We start from the raw sequence: 24,567 nt of genomic DNA on the forward strand, positions 1-24,567 counted from the left end.
CATACATGCTGTGCTGTCTGTCCTTTTGGTGACTGTCCTTTTGACCCGGCCTGAAGTTCTTTCAGCTTCTGCTGACTCAGATGCTGAGGGTTTGATGCTTACTTTACTGGGCAGAAGAAGGCCTAGTAAAGCCTTGTTGAACATCTATGTACTCAGCATAGAGCTGACAACTTAGTATGTTCAAATGTGAATATGTACCAAAGCTCCCCCCTTTTTTTGCTTATTTTTGTTTTGTATGTGGGAAAGGCTGTCCCTGACTGTTTACTATAGCTGTAGGATTTCTTCAGCCTTTTGCTGGGCTTTTACTGAGTCGGTGGTTAATGGGGAGAACCTTCAGCCACTGCTTGGACTGCAGCATAGGGTAGAAGAACAAGTGGGGAGCCACCTACTAGCAAAAAAAAATAAATAAAAAAATTGCTGCTGAAGTTATTCCAGCGTTGGGTTAACTCCTGTCACTAATCGTCTACGCAGGGAATGTAAAATGGAGACAGAGCCAGGTGGAAATGCCATTTACATGACAATACGGGTTACCGGAAGGGAAAATAGGCACATACCTACCCATGGCTGAAGGTCCAGTTCCTCAGTGCAAAATTTTACAAGTGAATTAAGAAATTAAGTTTATATATATATATATATAAAACATAAACTTATCAAGTCTTAATTTCGCGTATCCTGCTGTTTACTAAATCGCGCACAGTTAACGCCCTAAGCGCCTTACGCACCTTCGCAGTTAATTAGGGCCCCATTAGAGCCAAGCATTAGAGCTCAAGTCCCTAAAACCCTGGCTCTGCTTGGGCCGGGGCTGCCCCTGGCGTGCCGCAGCCCCTCCCTGCGGGCCGTGGCCGGGCCGGGCCGTTCTCTTGCCCGGGCAGTGCCGTTGCCAGGGCCGTGCCGAGCCGCGCCAGCCCCGCCGCTCCGCCCCAGGGGCGGGCCAGGCGCTATGGCACCACCGCCCTGCTGCCCCACCTGCAGACGGTGCGGGGCTGGCCGGCGGCGGGGTTGCGGAGCCGGTGAGGGCCGCGGGGAGAACCGCTAGCCGGGCCGGGGGCCGGGGGCTGGGAGCTGGGGGCCGGGGGTCGCCTTGCGAGGTCAGGCGGCACCGGGGTGCGGAGGGGCCCGGGAGGGAGGAGCGGGGCGGGGGGCAGCGTTGTTGGGGCGGCACGACGCGTCAGCCGGGCTCGCCTTCACAGCCCCGGGCCTGAGTCACGGCACCGCAGTGCGCTATAGGGGGACGCGGGGAGCCGAAACCTCCCCCCCCCTTTTCGGGGGCTGCTTCACCCGGGGCCGGGAGCGGTGGTCCCAGGCGCCGCGCCGAGCCGAGCCGCAGCCGCCCCCTGGGCGCGGCTCTGCCCGCGGGGACTGCGGAGAAATCCCGCCGCAGGCCGGGCAGCTCGGTGCTGCAGCGAGAGCAGCAATCCAGGGGTCTTAGCTGGGGGAGTCCTGTCTTTCTCTTGAGCCGTTCTGTGAATCGCAGGCTACAGCATTTCTATTTATAAAAAAAGCTGCAGTTGTACCGGTGGCTCATCTCTCTGCAGTACAGGAGCACAGAAAAAATGACTGGTTTTCCCCCAAAAATAGATACGTCAGTAGGGTTATTACTGACAAAGCTATTCTGCTGGCTGCGATGACTTTTGTTAACCTGCCTTACGTTGTTCTGGTCATGGCTTGGTGGCTACTATGAGGACTACTGTATTTTCTGCTTGTGCTGCTCTTGTTTTTTCCCTCAAAACCCTGCATGTTTCTTTATTTGTCAGGTCAGTCACATGCTATAATAATGACTCTTAGCAGGGCTACTGTATTGTAAATGCAATGCAGAAAAATCGTTGTTCAGAAATGAACGAGGAGAAGTTACCTGAATATAGACGGGCTTATGTTTTGGACCATTATGCCTGAAGCTCCGCTCCTGCACGCAAAAATCTCTACCCATAATCAAGTACTGGTTTTATTTAAGTGGTTAGGAATCTTGCGTTGACTCAGATGCTCCCCGGATTCAGTTCCTGGCACCACTCTGAGTCTGGTGAATGCCAAAAGGCAAAACTGCTGTGCTCTGCTGATAGCACTGTGTGGCTGAGGGCTCCGCTGAGATGGCGAGGTGCCCGGGGATGTTCTTGTTGCGGTCCAGGATGGCTCTCGCTTTAGCCACCAGCCTTGCCGTAACAGCCAGGCTAACGGCACTCCTGCAGATTGATGTCACTTGTGGGAAGAGCCTCTGGATACAGGATCTTGGAAGGCTCCTCACAAAGTTGTTTACCCTGGAAAAAATCACATCCCGCATCTGAAGGGTTTTATTTTTAACTTCAGCAATAAACAGAGGAAGAGAGTCCTCTCTTCTCCTCTCTTCTCCTCTCTTCTCCTCTCTTCTCCTCTCTTCTCCTCTCTTCTCCTCTCTTCTCCTCTCTTCTCCTCTCTTCTCCTCTCTTCTCCTCTCTTCTCCTCTCGAAAAAAATAACTAGACTTTGATGCAGAAGGATTTAAATAATGTTTTACAACAAAATTATCCTTTGAAGTTCACAGGCAATGTTTTGGGAGGAAAAAATCCATCCCAATGTGATTATGGCCTGCCACACTAGACTCTTAACTGCATATAGGAATAGTTTCAAGCAATATGAACACAGTCTAGAGCAGCGATGAGAGCGCTTCATTGCGGTCTTATCATAAGTGGGACTTGTTACCTGAATTCCTGGAATTCTTGGGATTTCCAAATCCCACTTGGTCTTTGAAGATAAACGTGTCCCACGTCCTTCTACTGCACGTGCTGGTCCTTCTCTCACCTGTGCCTGCTTGATACTTAGTCTGAAGAGCCTGTTCTCTGCAATAGCAGAGATGTTTTAGCGGTAGACGCTGCAGTCTGTAGCTCAGCCTCTGCATGCAGAAGTCTGTCTGGCAGTTCCTGCTGCCGTCGGAGTTACTGAAGCCTGACCTTCCCATCTTGCTGCTGCTTGCAGATGGCAGCCGTTGTGGAAGACTTGAGCGATGCCTGAGGTCGCATGGTGTGTAATTGCTTGTGCCAGCACCTCAGTGTGCATTTGGGCAGGGCTGGCAGGAGTGTGGGGAGAGGAGGAGCAAATGCCTCCTTAGGGCAGCTAGATCCATACTGAGATATCGCTGAGAGAGGAAGGAGTGCGGTCTGGCTCCAGGGTTATCACTGAATTACTGTAAAAGCAAAGGCATTCAGACCTAAGCGACCTCTCTTTGTTAGGTGCACTTGCAGAAGGTTGCAGTTGGAATTAGTGAGGCCTGTTGGATGGTGCGATAAGCAGGAAGAGAGCCGGCTGAGCTGCAGCCTGCCAGGGGCCTCCGGTGGCTGCGCTCTGAATAAAAACCCTGTTCTCAGAAGGTGCAAAGTCACTCCTCTCTCTTCGCCTTTTGTGACTTCTCTGGCTAGTGACTTCATTAAAATGGAGTCGAGTTTTGAGACCTTGATTCCTCACCATATGTTTTGCTAGTTCTGTGTCAATTTTTATTATAATAAACATTTAAAATCCATTTATGCCTCCAAACTAGGGGAGAAGCATGGTCAAGATGAATTGTTTCCTGTTAACCGTCTGCATCGTTCTGGTTGCTTTTTGTAGTTCAGGTGAGTACAAGGGAGGCTCTTTGCTGATGCAGTGTTATGACAGTGTGTGAAGAAATCATGGAAACTATGTCTGGGAAGGAAAAAAAAACAAGAAAGGTCTGCATTATTTAATACCACTTTTGGGAATGAGAGTAACCTTATAAGCAGGGCATAGTTTCTGTTGCTGATTGTCTTTGGTCAGAATGGAGATGCTTAATGTGGCAACAAAATGTTTGATTTTGCTGATGGAATATTGGATTCCTGTTGTATAAATTGGAAACTAGGTGTATAGAATGAGGGAGAGATGAAATTTTAAAAAAAGGGATAGAATAAAATTCTGATAAAAGTATCTTTTGTCTGTCATTTTGGAAAATGTAATTTTTAAGGTAAAAGAAGCAAAAATTTAATATATTATTCTGCAGGTGACATGAAGATGAGTATATTTTAAAATGATGCAAGTACGTGCTTCAAAATCTTACTTTCAAAATTGCCAGTATCAGTATCACAGAATCATCTAGGTTGGAAGAGACCTCCAAGATCACCGAGTCCCACCTCTGACCTAACACTAACGCCTGTACATTTCATCTGGAGTCTTTAGTTTAATAACCAGGGATATGTTTTGTGACAGTTAGATGCAGCTGGTGTTCTTCCCTTTTACTTTTTAATGCTGATAATGTTTCAGCACTTTATTATTCAGTAAAGGTAAAACCTTGTCTTCTTAGGTTATGCCCTAAGGTGTTACCACTGTGAGAACAGCCCTTCCTTGTGCAAGACCAATAATACTTGCTTATCAACTGAAGATGCTTGCTTGCAGATGAGATTTGGTATGTATACTGTCCTACAGACTTAAAGTAAACATGGTTGTATCAATTTTCAGTGTCTGTGCACTTCTAATCTGGCCATAACACGCATTTTTAGCCTCATGCAGAAGACGGCTTTGAATGCAAACATGAAGGTTGTGCTTGTAGTGAATTGATGTATTTTGACTTGAAAGCAACTGATAAAGATGATGATGATTTAGACAGTTGATTTACACGTGTACTAGCACGCGCATAGATAACAGTATATACAGATGAAAAAAAACAATAGTGGCTAGAAGAAAAAGCAGACAGCATTGACTTTAAAATACAAAATGTTTGTCTTGAATTTGTCACACTTTAAAAACAGATAAAGCATGCGTAACTTGTAAAACAAACTTGCAGCTGAAGACTCAGTCTTTTTTAAAATTATTTAAACAATTATATTTTTCTGAGTGTGAATTCACCTGCATCTAAGGAACATGGTCTAGGATATTCAGGGACATGGAGTTACTTTCCTAGTTGTTGAATAATGTTTGACTCTTTTGCTATGAGTGACAGGGTATTCATTGGAAAACCAGAATATCATAAAAGGAACTCACTATTTATTGAATTTGTGGCTGGCACACATTTTACTTTAGACTTGTTACCTCTAAGGTGTCAAAGTGGGTAAGCTCACGAAAGCGTAGAGGGGAGAAAACTGTTTACTGAATTTGAAGTTAATTGTGGTCATTCTAAGGTTAATAATTTCTAATGTAAATATAGGGTTAATATGATGCTAGATAAATACATCAGCTGAAGGTCATTCTAGCTCTGTAACAAAGTATTTATTCCTCTCTCTATAGTCCTGGAGTTTGCATTCTATTTAAATGGCAGAAATGAAAATGTGGCAATCCTCCCAGACTTCCTTTGGATTGTGATTTACTCAGCACAGCCTTGTAATTGTTTCTTTTAACAAAGAGATTCTGAAGCTAATAACTGTCTAGTTGGAGGTCCCCCACTGTCCAGGCAAAATGACAGCTTGGCATCTTGCACCTTGTAAATGAAGATGTTTGCAACCATATTTTCCTGCTGGAGAGCCTGCTGCATATGTGCAAGTTATACAGAAATGGACGTGCCAGCCTAGAGCACTGCACTAAATCAGCTCCGGCAGCTGTTATCGTAGTGCAGGTCCCTTGAAAGTGAAATACTGAGTAAAGTGAAATCTCCCATTTTCCCAGCTGGTTCCCTCTGCCCTTGAAAGACTTGTGCTGTCTTTGGACAGCAGGAGCAAGTATGGGATGGGACTGCCATCTTCCTGGGACAGTCCTTGCTAGAGTTTGTGACTTGTCATGGAGAAAAGAAGCTTCTAACACAGCTGGAGCAGGACACCTCTCCATGCTGCTAGCATCCTGATTTCTTTTTTTGTTCTTTCCCTTAAGCCTAGACTGTAATGAGCACAAACTGTATGCTTTCCTGCATGCAGCCTACAGCAGTTGTCCTTTGCCAGAGGCAGCAGTCAGGTACCTGAGGTGTTAAGCTAGATGGAATTCTAATTGGGTTCAATTCTGGTGTTCCGGGGAATAGGTGAGAAGAGGGGAAGGCTTTTCTGCTCTTCAGGCTGTGTCTTCCACATGTTGAGTGTAGAAATGAAGCCAGTCACATCTGATGGGACTTGCCTTCAGCACAAAAATGAGCTTGAGTTACTGGACTTGCTCTGAGCTTGGTGGAAGCAAACACTTGGACTGCTGGACAATGCAAGAGCTGCATGGTGAATTAGCAGACAAGTTGAGCTAGAAGGTTATGCGTTATCTTTGTCTGGCGGGAGCCCCAGAGGAAGAATTGTTTAAGCTCTAACTGCATATCTCCCAGTGGGTCGTTTAGTCTGAATGTGGAGCACTGGTTAGCTGAGTGATATGTATATATTTTAATAAAAATAAGTAATTTGTATTTACATTTGAATTTTAAATATATATATATATATCTTTTAGCCATATGCACGTATACAAGAGAGTACTGTGGTTGCAGGACTACAACTTTCTATCAATATTTGCACTACCGAAGTCCTAGTGAAATCACATACAAAAACTTCCAAACACCTGGAGAGGGGAAAAAAAAAAGCTTTAAAAAAAAAAAAAAAGGCGAGTACATGATTGTCTAGGCAGTGATTCTCTCTCCATACCAAAAATTGCATTACTCTTAATCTGTTTAATTATTTTGCAGGTAAACTGAGAACGTCTTCGTGCTGGAAGATGTCCCAGTGCAATGTGAATGATATTGCTGTATTCTACCAGTTGGATAATTTTGAATACTTTTGCTGCCAACAAGACTTGTGCAATGAGAGCACAGTTACTGCAGTTAACAAAGCAGCTTTCAGTATTGTCTCTGTAATGACCATGTTATGGATGCTTCTGTAATAACCATTATCTATGCTGTACTTCCAAGCTGAAATTATACAAAATCATTAACTCTTTCCTGAATTGTACTTCTTGCACTTTCAGTTCCTAACTGGACTGAAGCTTGACCTTTTAATTTTGAATCGTTTTTTTTTTTTTTTTTTTTTAAGGCTACATCTGTTAAACTACTGTCTCCGTTCATGTGAAGGAGGACCTGTATTGTTAATGTTTTAGGGAATTCAGGAGTTTTGGCATGCCATCTGTGTGGGGAAAACACCTTGTTCTGAAATAGTGTCATCTTGTGGAGAACCTGAGCAAACTTCAATGGGTTAAGTGGAGAGGAAGGAATGCGGTAGGTCTTGGGCCGGAAAACTGTCCCATTGTCCCTTGAATTTTAATTATTTTTCATTGGGATTTCTAGTTGTTTTTTTTTTTTGGATGCTACCTTTTTCATACACTGAGCAGTGTGTTTACCCTCAACATAGAAAGTGTTGGATCATAAGTATAAACTTGCTGCGGTGTTCATGGTGAATGCTGAAGTATTTGATTTCAAGTGATGTAGACTCTTTGTTCCTGTCATTGTAACATTTTCTTTTCCTTTTTTCAAGCCAGTAACATAATGGTCAGTATGACTACTTTGGAAGAAAGCATCTAAATTTCTTAAACCAAAACAAAATTAATGCTATAACTGAGGAACACACTTCCTCTTTTTATATTTCTGTGAGCATGCAGACAACATATGCTAGCTTTCTTTCTAGGCTTTTTTTTTTTTTTTAGTTTTGCTTATTTTTTTTCAAAGTCTAGGATTTAAGCTAAGCATGTGCTTTGCACTGAATATTTCTCGCTATACTGAAAATTGTTTATAAAATGCTAAGGAATTAAAATGGCACAACTTGTTTACTTTCCTGTATAATTAGCTTTTGCTTTTTTGAAAACATGGGCAGGTAAACTTAATCCTTAAAGCTTCCACATAAGAGTATTAAACAAAAATTTGGAGAACTTTATATTTTGACTTTTATGCAACCCTATAAATGCCAATCAAAATATATGTATATTTATACAGCATGCAGAAAAAACAGTTTGTATGTGTACAACTTCCAGAGCTCGAGCACTCTGCATATTGTTCTGACCCAGTGGTGGAGACAGGCCTTTGATGCTTCCCCTGGACTTAGGGAGCCTCTCAGTCGAGTACAATGTGAAATTTTCCTTTGTCTCGTTTGGAACTCTTAGCATATTCCTGCAAGAGTCATGGTCCGTTGCCAATGACATATTCTCTTTCTGAGGACCCTAGCTAGTGCTGTCCAGGGCACCAGTGACACCAGTTCACTCAGTCATAACAAAGGCAGGGGACAGCACTGTATTAATCCAAACCATCGTGTATTCTGCAGTGCATCTTTTGGTTAAGCTTATCTTAGCTATGAAAGCATCCTGGGATCTCTCTGATCACTCAAAATATGAAAGCTATGCTGTCTTTGATTAATAAAAATTCCAAAAAAGAAAATGGAGAGTGTGGTTATTTAACAGCATGCTACTTACAGCTGAGTATAATACTAGTTGTTTCTGTGTGGGATACATCCATGCTTCACATCCAGAGACTCTTGGTAAGTGCAAGCCAGACTTCTCTCACTTTTACCTGTGGATGGCTGCTACCTGTGGACGGTAAATTAGTTTTGGCAGAGTGATTATTTGTTTTACAGAGCTGTTATGGTAGTGGTGTCTGGAGTGCTGGATAAATTGACACTGCTACCTGGTGGGGTTTTTGATTATCTAAATGGTTTGCTTTGTTCTAAATTAGTGGCACAACTAAAACCTGGTACTTAACTGTTCACCTTTGAGAAGACTTTATATATATATTTTTTATTTAATACCCATAATTTATACACTAATAGCCATCTAATCATCAACGAGTATTCTATGCATCTCCTTCTCAATGTTCATTGTTTTTGTAGCCATTAGTCCTTTTTTCTTGGGCAAGAGTTTACAAAGGAGTTATTTTTCCCTATAAGCATATGAACAAGGAGATAGCTAATGGAAGCTGTCATGGAGAAATTCATTCTTGTGATCTGTCTTTGCCTGAATTCCTCCCTCATTCTGTTTTCCATCTTATACTTGGTGTCTTCCTTTGACGGGAGCTTGGGCATGGAGAGTTTGGAAGCCCTGTGGTGATGATGGGAAGGTGGAGCTGAAACACCTGGTTGGTAGGAATTTTGCTGTATCTTGTCTCAAGTCATCCTCTGGTTTTCCCACTCATAAATGATAAGGTGGGAGGGAGGTCTCCGTGCTATTTCAGGGTGCAGGAAATTCTTAAAAGAAGATGATGTATGGAAAAAGCAGAGAGGCAGAGCAAGCAATTTCCTCCCACCCCATGTTGGGATGAGAGAAATGAGGAGACTAAGAAGTGATGAGCTTTTGTTTGGCAAAATGTGGGGGAATTGCTAAGGCAATAAAGTAGTTTCAGCAGAGCATGCACATGAAGTAAGTTGGTATTGCACTAACTGGGGCATCTGGGTACTGTTGTTACATAAATATTAAAGGCACGGAGTAACAGCAGTATCTCTCCAGTTGGGAGAGAGCTCAATGTGTGCGAATCTCCACGTGTCTCTCAGGGACTTGTATCTTGCTGGTAAATACAATCAGCCTTAGGCCTGGAGTCATAACAAGGAAGTCTGGCTATAAGACACACGTAAACATTAAAGCCAGTTATTTGTAAAATGTCCATGTTTGTTCCCACAGAAAAAAGTACATTGTACTTTTTAACTTGATAACTAAATTTTAAGATTGCACTAACGGGATTTTGATGCAGCACCCTGCATTTTAGAGTAGAACAGAGCAGCTAATTTGGCTGTGGGATCCCAGAAGGAAGCAGGTGGTCATTTCTACTCCCATCTTTCCAAGAACAGTTTATCTTTCATGGGGTTAAAAGATAGGATGTGCGCATGAGATTACAAATTTATATGCTGTGTTGATTACTACAGTAGGACAGACAGCTCATACAGCATAGGAAAAACTGTTCTGGAGCCTAGAAAAGTGAGTTTAAGAATGCTTTTGGTTTCTTTCACTTAAGTGGAATGAAAAACAATGTTTGGAGCAAAGTTGCAGATAAGGAAGTTTACTGAATTTAGGAACTAATTTTGAAGAGTCTATTAATAAATGATGACACAAGTGACACATAAACGTGAAGCAGCAGGTCACTAAACACAGACTGTTCCCCAGGCAACACTAATATGCACATCCCAATATATGAGAGTGGAAAATTCTGGGATTCTGGCCTACTGCAGAGACTACAGGGCTGGCTGTACTCAGGAGCCTATCTTACTTTACATGTAAACCTGTTATATCTACACCTTTTTCCCTATATGTTCTTCTGCTGATCTTATTTATTTTTCCTCAAAACCCTACTTGATTATTTGTAAGGTCAGTCGTGTGCTATAATATGGTTTGTTAGCAGGGCTACAGTTATTGATATACAATGTAGAAAAATCTCTGTTCAGAAGTGAACGAGGGGGAAAAATTACCTGAATATTGATGGATTTATGTTTTGGACCATTATGCCTGAAGCTCCCCTCCTGCACACAAAAATCTCTACCTATGATCAATTATTGGTTTTATTTAAGAGGTTAGGAATCTTGTGTTGACTCAAATGCTCTCTGAATTCAATTCCCAGCACTACTCTGAGTCTAGTGAAGTTGCTCGTGGCACACTGCTGCTGTTCAGGAAGAGGGGTAACTCCACCCTTACTCACTGGATGTGTTTGGTTTGATGTTTGATACGAGAGTCATTTATACCACTTTGGTGGCTAAGGATGATAATGAAGTACATTCATTCCTGTTTTTCCTTTCTGATAGCTACTCAGAAATGCTAATTTTTGGCAGGTTTTGAGACCAATGAGGCTATGGAGACACTGCAGAATGGGACTAAAAAGTTGCATGTTCAGTGGGTGGAAGTTGTGGTCAGATGCACTCTTATTTGTTATGGAGAGGGCTGCAAACCTAAACTGACTGAAGCAGGACATAATGCAAACATGACTGTTTAACTTCTGTGCTAGTGGATGCATAAGAAGGACTAATTTGTGAGTGTAGTAATGATGATACTGGCTTAAATGTTTCTGTTGCTGTTTAAGGATCCAGTTTTTGTTTGTGTTTCACTGAAATGAGTTTCAGCACAGCATTTTTGGAATGCCAGCTAGCCCAACTCTGTTTTGAGGGTGTAACACAATGCTATTGTTCCTGTGTGTATGATTGCCAAAGAACCCTTTATTCTTGAGAGCATTCACGCATGCAGTGCTGGGAAGCCTGTGGTCATGACGTCACTGAGAATTTCAGTGGGAAGTGTCTGTGGGAGCTCCCAGCTTTGCATCGTACTGGCCCAGTAGTTGCAGTGACAGTGCTCTTGCTTTGTTTTGTTTGGCTGCAGCCATCTCCAGGAGAAATGACCAGGCACTCCTATAATAAACAGTGTTTAATCATAAGAAGCTAGCTGTGAATTGGAAAAATGGACATAGACGCTGGTCATGCTGGCAAAGCTGTTTTGCCTCATCTCCAAGTAAATTCAGACAGAGCAGCTCAAGTTACAGCAGAGCTATAGTCCACTTCATGCTCATGCTAACATTCCCAGAGATGCTAATGTTTTCCAGAGGACTTCAGACACTAATCATCAGCTGTCATGTTACTAAGAGGTTAAGGCATAAATGAGATCACAGGCAACATTATATTCATTTAGCTTGTAATCAGAAATGAATGAAGACAGTGTGCAATGTTGTACCAGAAAGAGATTAAAGTTATTGAATTGACAATCAGATCTTGAAATTTAATCCCATTTAAACACTAGCAGTTTTTTTTCTTTCCTGTTTCTAGTCATTTTAATTTTGTAGTCTGCTGAAAATTAAAGCTTATTGGCTGTTCAGTGTACTGTGGTATGAACTGGTGCTTATTTCAAAAATGCTAGGTCTGTAGCTGGGCCACACTGGAAGCCACAGAGTGCAAGATAAAGCTAGGAAGGAACAGTTTGCATGCAGAAAAATGTACTAGCTAAACTATTGGAGAAGGAAAAATATGACAGCTGCTGGTCAGGCATACAAGGTACAGTTTCCTTTTGTACTATACTGTGCAAAGCTTTGGTGGTTTTCCACTTAGAAAATGACTTTAAATCCATCCCTCACCCTGAAAGCATGACTGGTGTAACAGTGGTACGCTTCCTGTCCTCCAAGGCCTCCACGGGACAGAGGGCCTTATCCCTACATGAAATTCATCACACTGCTTCACTTTTTCCCAACGTACAACTTCGTATCCCTTGCCTACGTTCACAGCCACGCAGCAGACACCCTGCTCCTGCTCCCAGTCACACTTCTCCCCCCAGCAATTCCTCGTTGGGCCGCCGAAGCGCCCCCTCACCACCACCCTCGCTGCCCCCGAGTGACGCCCGGCTGCCTCGGGGGCCATTTTCCCCCGGGGAGCGCCATTCCCTTCCTATTTGCTCGACGAGGCCGCGCTCCCCCTCCCCCTCAGCCCCGGGGCTCCTCCGCGCCGCCCGGTGGCGCTGGCGGGGCCGCCTGGCGCTGGGCTGGGCCGTGCTGCCGAGCCCGGGGGAGCTGCCGAGGCGGCGGCGGAGGAGGCGGCGGCGGAGGAGGCGGCGGCGGCGGCGGCGGCGGCTGAGCCCGGCCCGGCCCGGCCGCCCCACCGCCCCCCGGCAGGTGAGTGGGGCCGCACGGAGCCGGCCCGCCGCAGCCTTTCCCCGCTGGCGGCGGGGGGACGCGGGGCCCGCCCGGCTCTACGGGGCGGCGGCGCTGGGCCCGAACCCGAGCCCCCCGCCCCGGCTGCAGCCTCCGGGGGTGGCTGGGGCGGGGAGGGGGCGCCGGCTGCCTGCTCTCGGCACCGCGTTCCCGGAGGTCCCATAGCAAAGCGGGACTTAGGCGGGGACCCCGCTGAAAAGGGGGCTGGTAGGAGGCCGTGTGTCCTGCTGGGCCGCCGCCGGCAGGCCGGCCGAGCTGCCTGCACCCTGCTGCCCCCCCTGCACCTGCCCCATTGCACCTGCCCTTTGCAGCAGGCCTTGCGCTCATGCTTTATTTCTTTGCTGATGCACTGTGGAAAGCATGTGCAGCAAGGGTATTAGGCCCAGCAGGGGGATTGGTTTCTAGGAGAAAGTGTAATGTTATTGAGAAATAGGTGCAAGTAATAGCCATATAAATGCACTGTTAAATTTTCTTCATTTAGCAGAAGGGTTAATGTCCTGGAAGGCCATCACATAGGTAGATCTATGGGTAAATGCAAAATGTGCAGATGCAATGAGGAAACATATATAAAAATGCTTTTCTTTCAGTGTCCATGTTTAAAGCACATAGTCATTCTAGGAAATACATTTAAAGTAATAAAACACTTGCCTAAGTTTTCACATACTGCTATTGGGAGCCTTTCTACTGCTGCCCTGTCGAGAGAAGAGAACGGGGGCTACCATTACTTCCCTTGGCAGTAAGAAGAGAGGATTCTGCCTCTGTTTTCTTATATAGTCTTTTTGCAAGAGAAGGGGGAAAAGACCTTCTGTAGCACCTCTGTAGTGAGAACTCAAATGAGTGCTCTTTGAAGCTATTCTTATATCAGAATGACTTTGAACAGATGTGGGGAAGGTTAGGCAAATATGTATAGTTCTGTGGAAGTCAGTGGACGGTTTGTCAGCATTCCTAATCATCTGAGTAGGTGTTTGTAATATCACATTTCAATATTTTACGCTGTAGATTGTTAACCCTCAAGCTGTGGGGGTTCTTTGACCACCTAAGTATGAGCTGCTGCTGAAATGTGTCCCCGTCTGCTGTTGTGTGCCCCTGATTGCCCCTTGTGCTAGGCCCTGTGTTTGCCTGACTCAGGGAAGCAAGCAGGCTTGGAAGCTATCCAGGTGAATACATGGTTAGTTTTTTTTTTTTATAGCTGGATTTGACTGCAGCTAGAGCTGGACAAAGAGAATGGAAGAGTATGAAGCCAAAGTTGCCAATGGGACTCTCCTCTTTGGTTGCATCCTGTTGTGATAAGAGCTGAAACCTCAGTTGTACTTGAAGCATCAGAAGCTGGTTTTGTAAAATTAAGCAGTCCTTTTTTATATCTCCTGGAATTTGTGTAAGGTTCGAGTATCCTGCCTGTTGTTCTTCAGTGAAGAAGAGATCAAGGGAAATGAAAGTATAGTGCGTGGCAAAGAATGATTATCAAAATAGCGGGCTATGTGAGATAAGAGCGGGATGAGATACTGGCTGTAGTGAAGCAGTGTGGAACATTGAAATTGAGGACAAGCAGTCTGAACTTACTGGGGAAACACAAATGGTCTGTCACTGCGAAAACTTCCCAGGGAATATAGTCACAGATGATTTGGATTTCTTGCTTCTCCTATACTTGATAACTGATAATGCTATGTTCAGGAAGTAGGCTGCCAAAGGAAGGAAAATGATGATAGGCAACTTGGTTAAATTCTGTTTAGATGATCCTGCAAGCAGAAGGGACTGTGTTGAGCATTCCAATTGCAGCTTTGCCGTCTTCAGTGCTCTAATTTGCTGTCTGTATAAGAAAATGAAAAATCATCATTGGTTGACTTCATGCTGGCTAAGGGAAGTCTGTTCAGTTTTGTTTCCCAGCTTGATTTGGAAAACTTGTCAATATTTACTATCCCTTGTATAAACAAAAATACATCAGAAGGTAGCAGTTGAGGTATTCAGGTAGGAATGCTGGCACGTGAGACCGAAAGTGATTGCATCAGTCAAAGCTGTAAATGAGCTAAAATATCCATTAGTAAAATGGAAATGCACCGCGATTACATCTAGTGAGTCATTTCACTCCGCTTTGTACATGGGTAACCCTTTAATGTGTCTGGAAATGAGCTTTTTGCAGAGAGCAGATTTGATGTTACAGCTCTGGAGGAGTTATGGGTGGGGTTTTTACTTTTAAGTTGTATAATTTCAGTCCCCAAGCCCACAGCTTGCTTGTTGATTTTAATGTTAGAAAAGATTCTTAGCGTAATCCATTTTGACCTTGTAGATAACATAGGCCATAGAGTGCACACAGTGATTCCTGCTTTTAGCTTTGAAAAGATAACCATCTTTAAAAGCAGTCTCTGCTATCATTCTGCATACCTTTTAAGGAAAGCTATGTGTTAACGTTTATAATAAACTCTTTTCCAAATTCAGTATCGCTGACTGATCTATGCATGCATATTTCAAAAGTATGTAATACAGATTAGAAAGGACGGATTATTTTTCTCTGGACGTTGCTAGTTGAGAGTGAAAATTACTGAAGTACAGCTTTGCTTCTTACTTCATGCTGCTCTTAGGAATTATTATACAGAGGCAGAGCAGTATACATTAGTCTGCTCTTAATGTGCATCTCCTTGACACAGTTTGATATTTACTGCATTGGCTATTTTAAAGACTTTGTCCATTTTTTTCTCAGCCAAGCTTGTTGCTGTTGTTGAGTATTGTTCTTAGCCTTAGAGCTGCCTTCTACCTACTTGGTCTGTAGGATTTTGCTTCTTACAGTTGTGTTAGAGCCCGTACTTGTGTTTATTGTGGGACTGCAGCTTTCCATGGTCTGAGGCTGTAATTACAGGTATGTCTGGTACGTTGGTACCATTTAGAAATATGTGGTGCTTGGTTCAGAGCAGAAGAAGCAAGGAACACTTGCTGTTCCTGGAGGTTTAGATGCATTTAATATGCTGATCAGTGACCTCAAGGGTTACAATACTCACGTCATTTTTCTGATGAAAGCAGTCATGGCAATTAATGCAGTATGGTGTTCTTTAACGCTTTTAGTCTTTGTGGGGGGTTTTACAGAAATATGCATTGATATAATCCCTGTCATATTGCAGTGGCAGGCAGAATGTTTAAGGTCAGGTTAAATATTAGCGAACTTTAAGTGGCTTGTATCTTTTATTTATGCATGGAAATAGCAACTATGCTGAATAATACTTATGGCGTTTAAATTTTAAAGACTTTTTTGGATTTTTTTGATAGTATTGACATTTTACTAACGACGAGTCTTTAGAAAAGGCATAACATGCATATTTTATACATAATTACATTATTTCTCAGCAGCTAGTAATGTGGTGGAGCTGTTAACAAATGCTTAAAGTTAGAATCGTGTATTTTACTTTGAAATATGCGGAGAGAAGGACCAGTTAATTAAAGTTACCTGAGTCATTGACATTTACTGATGTATTGTTTCATTTGTTTTTTCATAGCTATCTTGAAACTATGTGGAAATGGGGTAGTGTAGATGATTCTCCTTCCAAAGCTGTAAGTACTGCATTTCTTTTAAGATAATAATTTCTTAAGAACTTCTGACGTACAGAACCTTTAACTGATGATCTACTAATCATATGTGTTTGCTCTTTCATAAAGAAGTTGCTTAACTGGTTTCACTATGATACACTTTTAGGACTCTTAAAGTCAAGTTGGGTTCTTGCTCGATATTTAATCCTTGTGTAACACGGCTGCTCTATTTGTCTTCATTATGCTTAACTTGCTTTAAGAAAGCATCTGTAAGAATTACATAGACTTTATCCCAAGTGTGTTTTTTGTGCGTAGCATGTTAATAAAATATTTTGTTGCCACTGGGTTCAGTGACAATACTGCTAGGTGTAATAATGAAATTCCAGTAGATAAGGAAATTCAGTCCTTGTACATTAAATATGTCAACATTCAGTATAGCTATTAATTATTTTTATGGCCTTTTCTTACGCATTCAAAAGCAGCATCATCCCCTCCTCCCTTTTTTTCCTTTAAGTGAACTATTGCCATAGTTATGTTCAAGTTTATTTTGAGAAATGTCTTATTGATGGAAAGGTGAGGGATTTTTTTTTTCTGTTTCCTTAAAAAAATAAAGCTCTTTTAAAGTCTCGAGTAGAGTTAGGTAGATCTGCTTGAAATCGTTAAAGCTTTTCTTTTTTTTTTTTCTCATTATTATTCCATACAGATGTTAGATGACTTTCAGAGACAGAGGGGAAAGTTGCTGTTCAAAAGAATTTATAATACAGAAATAGCTATGTTAGGATTAGGAAAAGAAAGAAACTGCAAGGAATTTCTGAGATGGCAAAATACAGGAATTACTTGTTCGTGCTCAAATGATCAAGTAATTGTAGTGGTCTGACTGAACCATAGTACAATGAAGAGTGTTTCTACACAGAAAAAATCAGATTATTACAGTTAAGTTGTGTGTTCTTTTTTACATGGTTTTATATAAACCCTTCTGCTACTGTATCTATCAGACTAGTTCAAAACAGTCTGGTATGTAAAATGTATGTAAAAAAAACAGTAAATGTATGTTTTAATATTGCATTCTAATAAGATTTGCTGAGTGTGTTTAAAAAAAGGTGATGGCACAAGGATCATTCTCTGCACTATCTTGCTCGTTCAAAATATACTTAATGTCTGCAGGCTGCAGGGTCACAAGATGCAGGAAACATGTCGGTGACAGATTTGACTGAACAGCTGACAAGTACTGAACAGCTGGTAACTCAGCTAAAGGAGCTTGTCCGAGAGAAGGATGCTGAGCTTCGAAATAAAGATAATCAGTTAAAGGTACCGTGTATGTATTCTTGTCAAAGAGACCATTCAAAAAAAACACATCAGTCCTGTTTATCATAAGCTGTTCTTGTAGACAAATTTAATAGTCAGTTATAACAACTTCAGGAACCCTAGGAGGCATTAGTTACAATTAGCTGTTATGTTTCCTGGGCATTACAGCTTTTTGCCAATGCATCTTCCTTCTGTTATAGAATCACTTAAGATCATCAGGTCCAACTGTTAACCTACCACTGCCAAGTCTGGCACTAAACCATATCCCTACGCACCATATCTACACGTTTTTTAAATACCTCCAGGGACGGTGTTCCAAAATTGTAACTGAATTTGGATATTGCACAGGCAGCAGTCTCTTCAGGGGAATTTTTTTTTTGTAATTACTTTAGATTTCTGTTTTTGTTTCTCTCTTTTTTTTTTTTTTTTAAGTGGGTGACTTGAAGGATGCAGTTGTTCATGTAGCTAATTTAAGCCCTTCATGACTCTAATGTTTGTAGGAGGAGAGGGAGTCTGCTGATGCCAAACTTTCCAAAGTGAAGCTGCAAAACAAAGCCAAGGTTGCATCATTAACCTCACAACTGGAAGAACTTAAGAAACAATTATCAGCAGCAGGAGGCTTAGAGGAAAAAGCAGAACAAAAAAAGGTAAGTGTCTTCACATTTGAAAGTAGACATGTTATCGTGCTGGACTTGTATATGGAACTCAAGTCCAAATTTTGAGCTGAGTCAGGTTAGGACCAAGGTACACTTTGTAGCTGCTGTCTGTCCATCTGTGTATTTCTATCTCATTCTTCTTGTATCTTTCTATAGAAATTTAGAAAATTGTATATTCCTTTCAAATTGTTTTAGTAAAAAAAAAAATCTTACCGGTTTTCATCTTATTAGCGGCTCAAACTCTTAACACATGAAGATAAGCTTTTTGGGAAGAAATAAAAACAAAGCTAGCTTATAACTTTAATATCTAAGAAAATAATGGAAATATAAGAATGGCCTTGGTAGCAAAATTTAGAATAACTGTAGTAATCTCTCATTTAAGTTACTATTGTTTTACCATTAACAAAGTTTTTTAAATTTGTTTTTAGTAATGCAGTCATGTTAGTAGAGATTTTCTTTAAAATAGCATATTTTAATGACATACAACTTCTAACATAACTTCAGTGAGACTTCAGTATTTTTTAAAGATATGATAAAGTGGAATAAAAGCAGATCAGTCTATTGAAGTTCCTGTGTGTCCTCAAAAACATGCAGTGGCTAATTATTTACGTCTTACCTATTTTTCTAGAAAGACATAGTTTTAGCAATTGGGTTTGATTTCTTTTGTAATGGCAGACAGTTTCTATAATCCAGTAGTTGTACCTACTGAATTCTGATCTGAAACACTGTGTTTAGGAGTTTAACTTCACCCCCCAATATTTTTTTTTCTTTTCCCTGAGTTATATTGGTTACGCATGCCAGATTATGTGGGTTACAGTGGCCAGAGGAAGTGAATACCCTTTTTGTATGTTTCAGTCCACCTTGCATAATTAATAATTATCATTAATAATTTAAATATTAACATTTTTACTAGTTTGATAAAAATACCGTGCCTGCTTTGTTTAGCTTCTACTTGGAATACTTAATATATAAGAGAATGGAAATACAAACCATAAGACCACTTTATTTCACCAGTATTGTCTGAACAGGTAGAAGTACTGAAGTCAGTCGCTACTTACTTATGGAATGTGAAACTCCCTGGTTTTGCAGGCATCAAGAGATGGTGACCAGGAAAATGCTGCAGCAAATCGTGGGAAAATATTAGTGCTGAGAAGAAGAATTGAAGAACTAGAATCCCAGATCACACAAAAAAATGAAGAGCTACAAAAAAAGGTGGTGTTTTATATGATGCTGAGTGTGTATTTTTTCACATATGTGGTGTAGGATTATATTTAAAGACTAAAAAGATATTCTGAGAAAGTTTTGGGTTGAGAAAACAGGTTATGTGCTACAACCTGCCTGAACAAATACAGTGAGAATTCTTTCATTGTGTTTTCAGTTTACATTGAATCCTCAAGCATGCTTTTAATAGTAGTTTGAAAATAAATAGGAAAGGAAACACTATATGAACTCTGTGGGTTAATGTTATCTTTAAATCTTCTATTTTGAATTAAAATGTTGTTTTGCTTCAGTTTTTCTTTTTGCAAAAATAGTTAATGACAGGAAGAAATACAAAGAATGATTTCGTGTTACAGTTTGTAACAGTGATGTATTTTGTGGATGTTATTGTTGACTGTGGAAGGTGGCAGGAATGTGAATGCTGCAGAATTTCAGAGAGAAACAGGCTCAGTAATTAAATGTTAGAGTTAAAATTGAACCAGGTTATAAATGTGATTGTAATTTTTTCTGTACCCTAAAATAGGCACTATGGTGGTGATGCAAACTGTGCTAGAAATATAGATTACATGCAGTGTTGTCTTTTCATTTTCAGAATGCTGAATTGGAGGCCCAGCGCTGTCGGGGGGCTGAAATGGATGCCATGCTGGCAGAGAAAGAAAAGAAGTTAGCTGAAAGAGATGCCTATATCATTGATTTACAGATAGCCTGTGGATCAGGTGGTGTTGCCAATGAAATACTCTTGCCCAATGAAGAATTGAAGGTATATTATCATCTCAGATATAAAACCTCCATAGAGGTTTCGAAGAATTAAACAATTCTGATGTTGTATGGTTGATCCTTCTCTGAAGCACAAATCACCATCAGTTATTCATGTGGCTACAATTTCTTCATTGATTATTTTCATTTATTTTAATATATATATATATAATTATTTACTTTAGTCAGTAATAATACTGACTAAATAATACGACTTTTACTGACTTTTAAATCTGATGAGAAATTTCACTCAAATTAAAACTAAACCTGAGCTTCTAGTTTAATGTTGCTTGCGTGAGGGAGGGCTGGATGGTGGGTGTTTTTTCTGGGCCCATTCTTCTAATTGTCTAACGGTTTGCATTCTAAAGAATGAGCTGTCCATTAAAGACTCTTCGCTACAAAGCATGCAGATTCTTGTTCAGAACCTTACCAAGAAGGTTGGAGACAGTGAGGAAAAATGTAGCTTGTTCCAGGAACAGATTGAGAGTCTTAAAACCATTCAGAGCAATGAAAGAGAACGTTTCCAAGAAATGGAAGCTGCATATATAGAAAATGTAAGTAAACATTCTAGAAATATGTACATTTGCTGGTGGAAGATGTGGTATCTTGACTGTAGTGTTGCTATCTCAATAATTGAGAAATGCCTTTCTTAATTTTCGATGATTCTTGAGTTAAGGTCTATATGGCAATCCGATGAAGTAAGAATAATGAAGCAGTCAGTAAGTAGATGGTTCTAGTAGTACAGGTAAATAAGTAGTACAGGTAATTATTGAAAATGAAGGTATTGTGCAAGAAAGGATTTTAAGGATGTGGCTGATGTTTGTGCACAGAGGAGGTAGTGTGTAAATGAGTGAAGTGAGTTCTGGAGCATTGTAGTTGAAGAACCTCCAAGCCCATCTTCCTTTTGGCACTACACCTGAAGGTGCAAAAGTGCACGCGTGCAGTGGCTAGTAGTTTGGGTTATTTAAGCATTCTCAGTGTAATGTGGCTATTTGACAGATCACTTTCATTTGTCCTGTGAGGTAACCGATGTGCTTCTTAGCAGAAGAGCATTGTGTTCCTCCCGACTTTGAAAAATAGCTGCTGAAGTTTGGTATACTTAATGGGGAACTTAATGGGGAATTATTCCAGAAGTTCATGGCTGATTAACAGGCCAAGGTAAACCTTTTTATGAAAAAAAAAATTAAAAAGGAAAAAAAGAAAAAGAAACACTTAAAAAGAAAAAAGAATCTAGGGAGCATGTTATCCATTCTTTGATGTTGATAGCACATCACATTAAATCTGAGATTTAACTTCCAAGGGAGTTTCAGCACAACTGTAAAGAATTTAGATTTTAATGTGATGTGCTTGATCCCTCAGAGTTTGTTGCACTGTGTATGAAACTATTGATCTCAGTATTACCCGTATTATTTGATATCTGAGTTTATCTGGTACTTTCGATCCTGAATATTAGCATACCTGTTCAGTAGTACAACATTGCATGTTTTGATAGAAGAAATAAAGAAAAAGACAAAAAGCTGAGACTAAAAGCCATTGTGGTGAGCACAATGCAGTCACTGAAATACAAATCTGGGTAGGACTTTGTATGAAAAAAACTGCTTATCTTTAAAAAAAACAATCTTGAATTTTTATTCAAAATATCATTAGCAAGATTCCAAAAGTTACATCCAGTTCTTATAAAAGTAAGATAGCTAACAAAGGTGCTGGTAGAAGAATGCAAATTCTTGAGTAGGAAGAGGTGGCTAGGTTTCAAAGCTATTTGGGCTTAACTGATTAAAACTTGCTAGAAACTATTATGATCGGTGTAATCTTTTAGAAAAAAGAAGTATCAGAATGATAGCATCTAAAAAGGTGGAGATCTGTGGTGTTAAACAAAAATGAACATTACAGTCCTTTTCATTTAAAGTTTGTTACTGTAGAATTGAGGCAAATTTCATGCAAGTGGAAGGTTTATGCACCATTGACTTCAGTAATCAGTAAGTGATTACTGTGTTTACTGGTAAGTGGAAGGAAGAGTACATTATCTTGCAGTGCCTTTATTTAGACAAGGCAGTGTACTTTTAATGTACCTTTGTGGACTGGTTTCATATTTACTTTCTATGTGTTTTCAGGTACGTGTATTTCAAAATGTAATCCAGGAAAAGGAAAAGGAATTGGAAGCACAGAGAAAAAAACATGAACAGGAGCTCTTTAAATTAGTTGCTAAATCTGATGCAAGTGCTGACCTAGAACAGGTATGTTGCTTTGGAAACTTGGTTGCTTGCTTTGACTTAGATAGTCACGGGAGTTTAGAAACATGTAATTAATAACCTCTGTGACACGGTTCAGAAGTCTGGGTGGGAAACTAAACATAATACTTATTTTTTTCCCCCTTCTGAAAATTTTAATCCCTTTATTGATAGCTTGATTTTTTTTCCCTAGCTACTGAAGGCCTTGAAGCAGAAGCTCCATGAAAAGGAAGAAGTCATGCTGGGAAGGACTCAGGTGATAGATGTGCTGCAAAAAGAACTGGATGCCAAGGATCAGCAATTGAAAGTAAGAAATAGCATATATACACTGCTCAACTCATCAGATCAATTACAAGTTTCAAAAGCAGTTTGGTTGTGTTCAAAAGATAATTCTGCATAAAATACTTACGTAGCACTCTGGGAGGTTTTGACGTACTGGTAATGCAACTATAATTGTGTGAAGAGATACTAATTCCAGTTCAGTTCAGGAAATAAAGAAGTAAAGCCTGACAGTATAAAACTGTCAATTCTCCTCCATAGTTTGTCTTGGTTCGTTTTGAGAACTTGTTATGTAGGGAAGACTTTCTGCTATCAAAAGACTTCAGTTTCTCTAGTTAAGAGAATGGAGTGAGCTCCAAAACTGAGTTTGTTTGTTTGTTTGTTTGTTTGTTTCCCCAAAGAGAATGTTTAGCTAGCACTGTGCCCTTTCTTTTGAAGTATTTTTACTGATTGCAAAATGCACAGCTAATCCAGGTTCATTGTGTTTAAGCATCTAGTGTGAATTGTGATTGTAGCCTTTGAGTGCTGCTACTTCAGTTCAACAATGTAGGTAAAGGACATTGCAGTCTCTCATATACGCTTTTGGGACTCTGCTGAAACAACCTGCTTGGGAATTGTCAGGTACAACATTTCAGTCATCTTTACAAAAAAAAAAAAAATCCACTTACCCAGGAAGGTTTTCTGAATTCAAATCTATTGGAAATAGTTTCAACTATGTAACCAGGTAGACAAACTGTCCTACTAAGGTAGTTAAGACGTGTAGCAAAAATGTGTGATCCGGAAGCTATTGTCCTAGCTAAATTGGTGCTTCATTTGTCCTTACCATTTGTTATACACTGTACCTTATGCAGGGTTGTTTTTTTTTGTTTGTTTTGTTTTTCCCTGGGTTAGACGCACCTTGTTTTTCCCTTGGGTTAGATGCACCTTGAAATATGCTTGAAGATACGCTGCAACAACAGTCAGTACCTAGTGCTAGTGCACTGAGGGGACAGAAACGCACAGCTTGAGGGTAGGGCACAGGGTGGACTGTGGCAACATGAACTTAGAGCAGTTTAAATTGTAATGGAACCTCAGCCTAAGTATTAAAATAGCAGGAAGACTTCCTTTACATAAGCAGTTTAATTGCATTTTGAAAATGTTGCCTCTGCTGTCCTGCACAGCTTCTTTACGTGGACAGTCATTCTTCCTTGGTTTCTGTATCATTAACATAGGCTTTGCACAACAGGTCTAATGTGAGTGAACTGCTCCGTTACAGTGATCTGTAATCTAGCTCTTGTATTATTATAACTAATGTGAGAGCACCGGCAGTAGAATAAGCACCAACAGAAGACTAGTTAGCAGAAAGAACAGCTAGGTCACAGTTTGCCAGTTTTAATGGATGTGCGTAACAACATCTGGATGGCATTGCAGTGAGCATTCTCAATCTTTGATATCACTGTTAGAGAGATCTTACAAATATGTATTTAATATTCCGTAGAAGCAAGCATTGATTTTTACTCCATTTTCAGCTATGCATATAGTTTTCACTCAAATAGCAATGCCATTTTGCTCAAGTTCCTATGTAAGCCTTGGAAAATCAGAGCTGAGTTTTTTGTACTAGAGCCAGGTGACCAACAGTAGCTCTGATTTCTGGTTATAATGTATGGAAAAGTATGTAAGAATACAAATGCAGTGTTTGACAGTCGTACTAAAAATACTTTTTATTAAAATAAAAAAGTTCATTTTTTTTTAATAGGAGATTAATGAAAACCTGAAACGTCTTCAGTCTGAAAAAGAAAACCTTCAGTCTAAACTGGATGCAGAGAGACATGTCTTGAGAGCCCAGATAAAAGACATGATGGAGAAACACGTGCTTGAAATGACAAAAGTGAGGGAGAAATACGATGCTGAACTGCATGAAATTCAAGAGAAACATGAAACTGAGCTGCAAGAAAAAGATCAGGCCCTGGTTCAGCTTAAGAAACAAGTGGCAGAATTAACTGTTAGTGGGCACACAAAAGATGTTAGAGATCTGGAGTCTACAACTAAAGAAAAGATGGAAGAATTGGAAGGTATCGTATTTAAACAGTTGTCACATATGAAGGGTTACTTTAGGCCATACCTTTATATATTGTATATCAATTTCATACGTGTTGCAAGTAGAACTTCATAAAATT

General features: G+C 40.7%; 2 protein-coding genes across 5 annotated transcripts in view; both read left to right on the forward strand.

Annotated features, from left to right (window-relative positions):
• The first annotated feature begins 839 nt into the window (after positions 1-839).
• On the forward strand, positions 840-8,229 carry CD59 (CD59 molecule (CD59 blood group)). The gene is made up of 4 exons (XM_035552348.1): positions 840-1,010; positions 3,505-3,577; positions 4,279-4,380; positions 6,556-8,229. The coding sequence occupies exons 2-4, from the start codon at positions 3,514-3,516 to the stop codon at positions 6,747-6,749; spliced, it is 360 nt and encodes a 119-aa protein (XP_035408241.1). The 5' UTR covers positions 840-1,010; positions 3,505-3,513; the 3' UTR covers positions 6,750-8,229.
• Positions 8,230-12,299: 4,070 nt separating this feature from the next.
• The window catches only part of LOC118250849 (golgin subfamily B member 1-like), a 45,269-nt gene continuing 33,001 nt past the window's right edge, over positions 12,300-24,567 (forward strand). For 2 of the 4 annotated variants that reach the window (XM_035552338.2, XM_050710721.1), the window contains exons 1-10: positions 12,642-13,896; positions 15,939-15,993; positions 17,134-17,277; positions 17,775-17,921; positions 19,020-19,142; positions 19,741-19,908; positions 20,273-20,458; positions 22,016-22,138; positions 22,326-22,439; positions 24,147-24,462. In XM_035552338.2, the coding sequence (XP_035408231.1) occupies positions 13,886-13,896; positions 15,939-15,993; positions 17,134-17,277; positions 17,775-17,921; positions 19,020-19,142; positions 19,741-19,908; positions 20,273-20,458; positions 22,016-22,138; positions 22,326-22,439; positions 24,147-24,462 (1,387 nt within the window). In that variant the 5' untranslated portion in view covers positions 12,642-13,885. The other 2 variants (XM_050710719.1, XM_050710720.1) reach the window with 2 other exon arrangements.

Source organism: Cygnus atratus, chromosome 5 (genome assembly GCF_013377495.2).
Source record: "Cygnus atratus isolate AKBS03 ecotype Queensland, Australia chromosome 5, CAtr_DNAZoo_HiC_assembly, whole genome shotgun sequence".
In the NCBI taxonomy this organism is placed as follows: domain Eukaryota; kingdom Metazoa; phylum Chordata; class Aves; order Anseriformes; family Anatidae; genus Cygnus; species Cygnus atratus.

Bases quoted from the DNA above. Each gene is read 5' to 3' on its own strand.
- CD59 (XM_035552348.1), top strand. From the start codon at position 3,514: ATGGTCAAGATGAATTGTTTCCTGTTAACCGTCTGCATCGTTCTGGTT. The intron at 3,578-4,278 runs GTGAGTACAAGG...TTGTCTTCTTAG, and splicing joins GGTTGCTTTTTGTAGTTCAG to GTTATGCCCTAAGGTGTTAC. The intron at 4,381-6,555 runs GTATGTATACTG...ATTATTTTGCAG, and splicing joins TTGCTTGCAGATGAGATTTG to GTAAACTGAGAACGTCTTCG.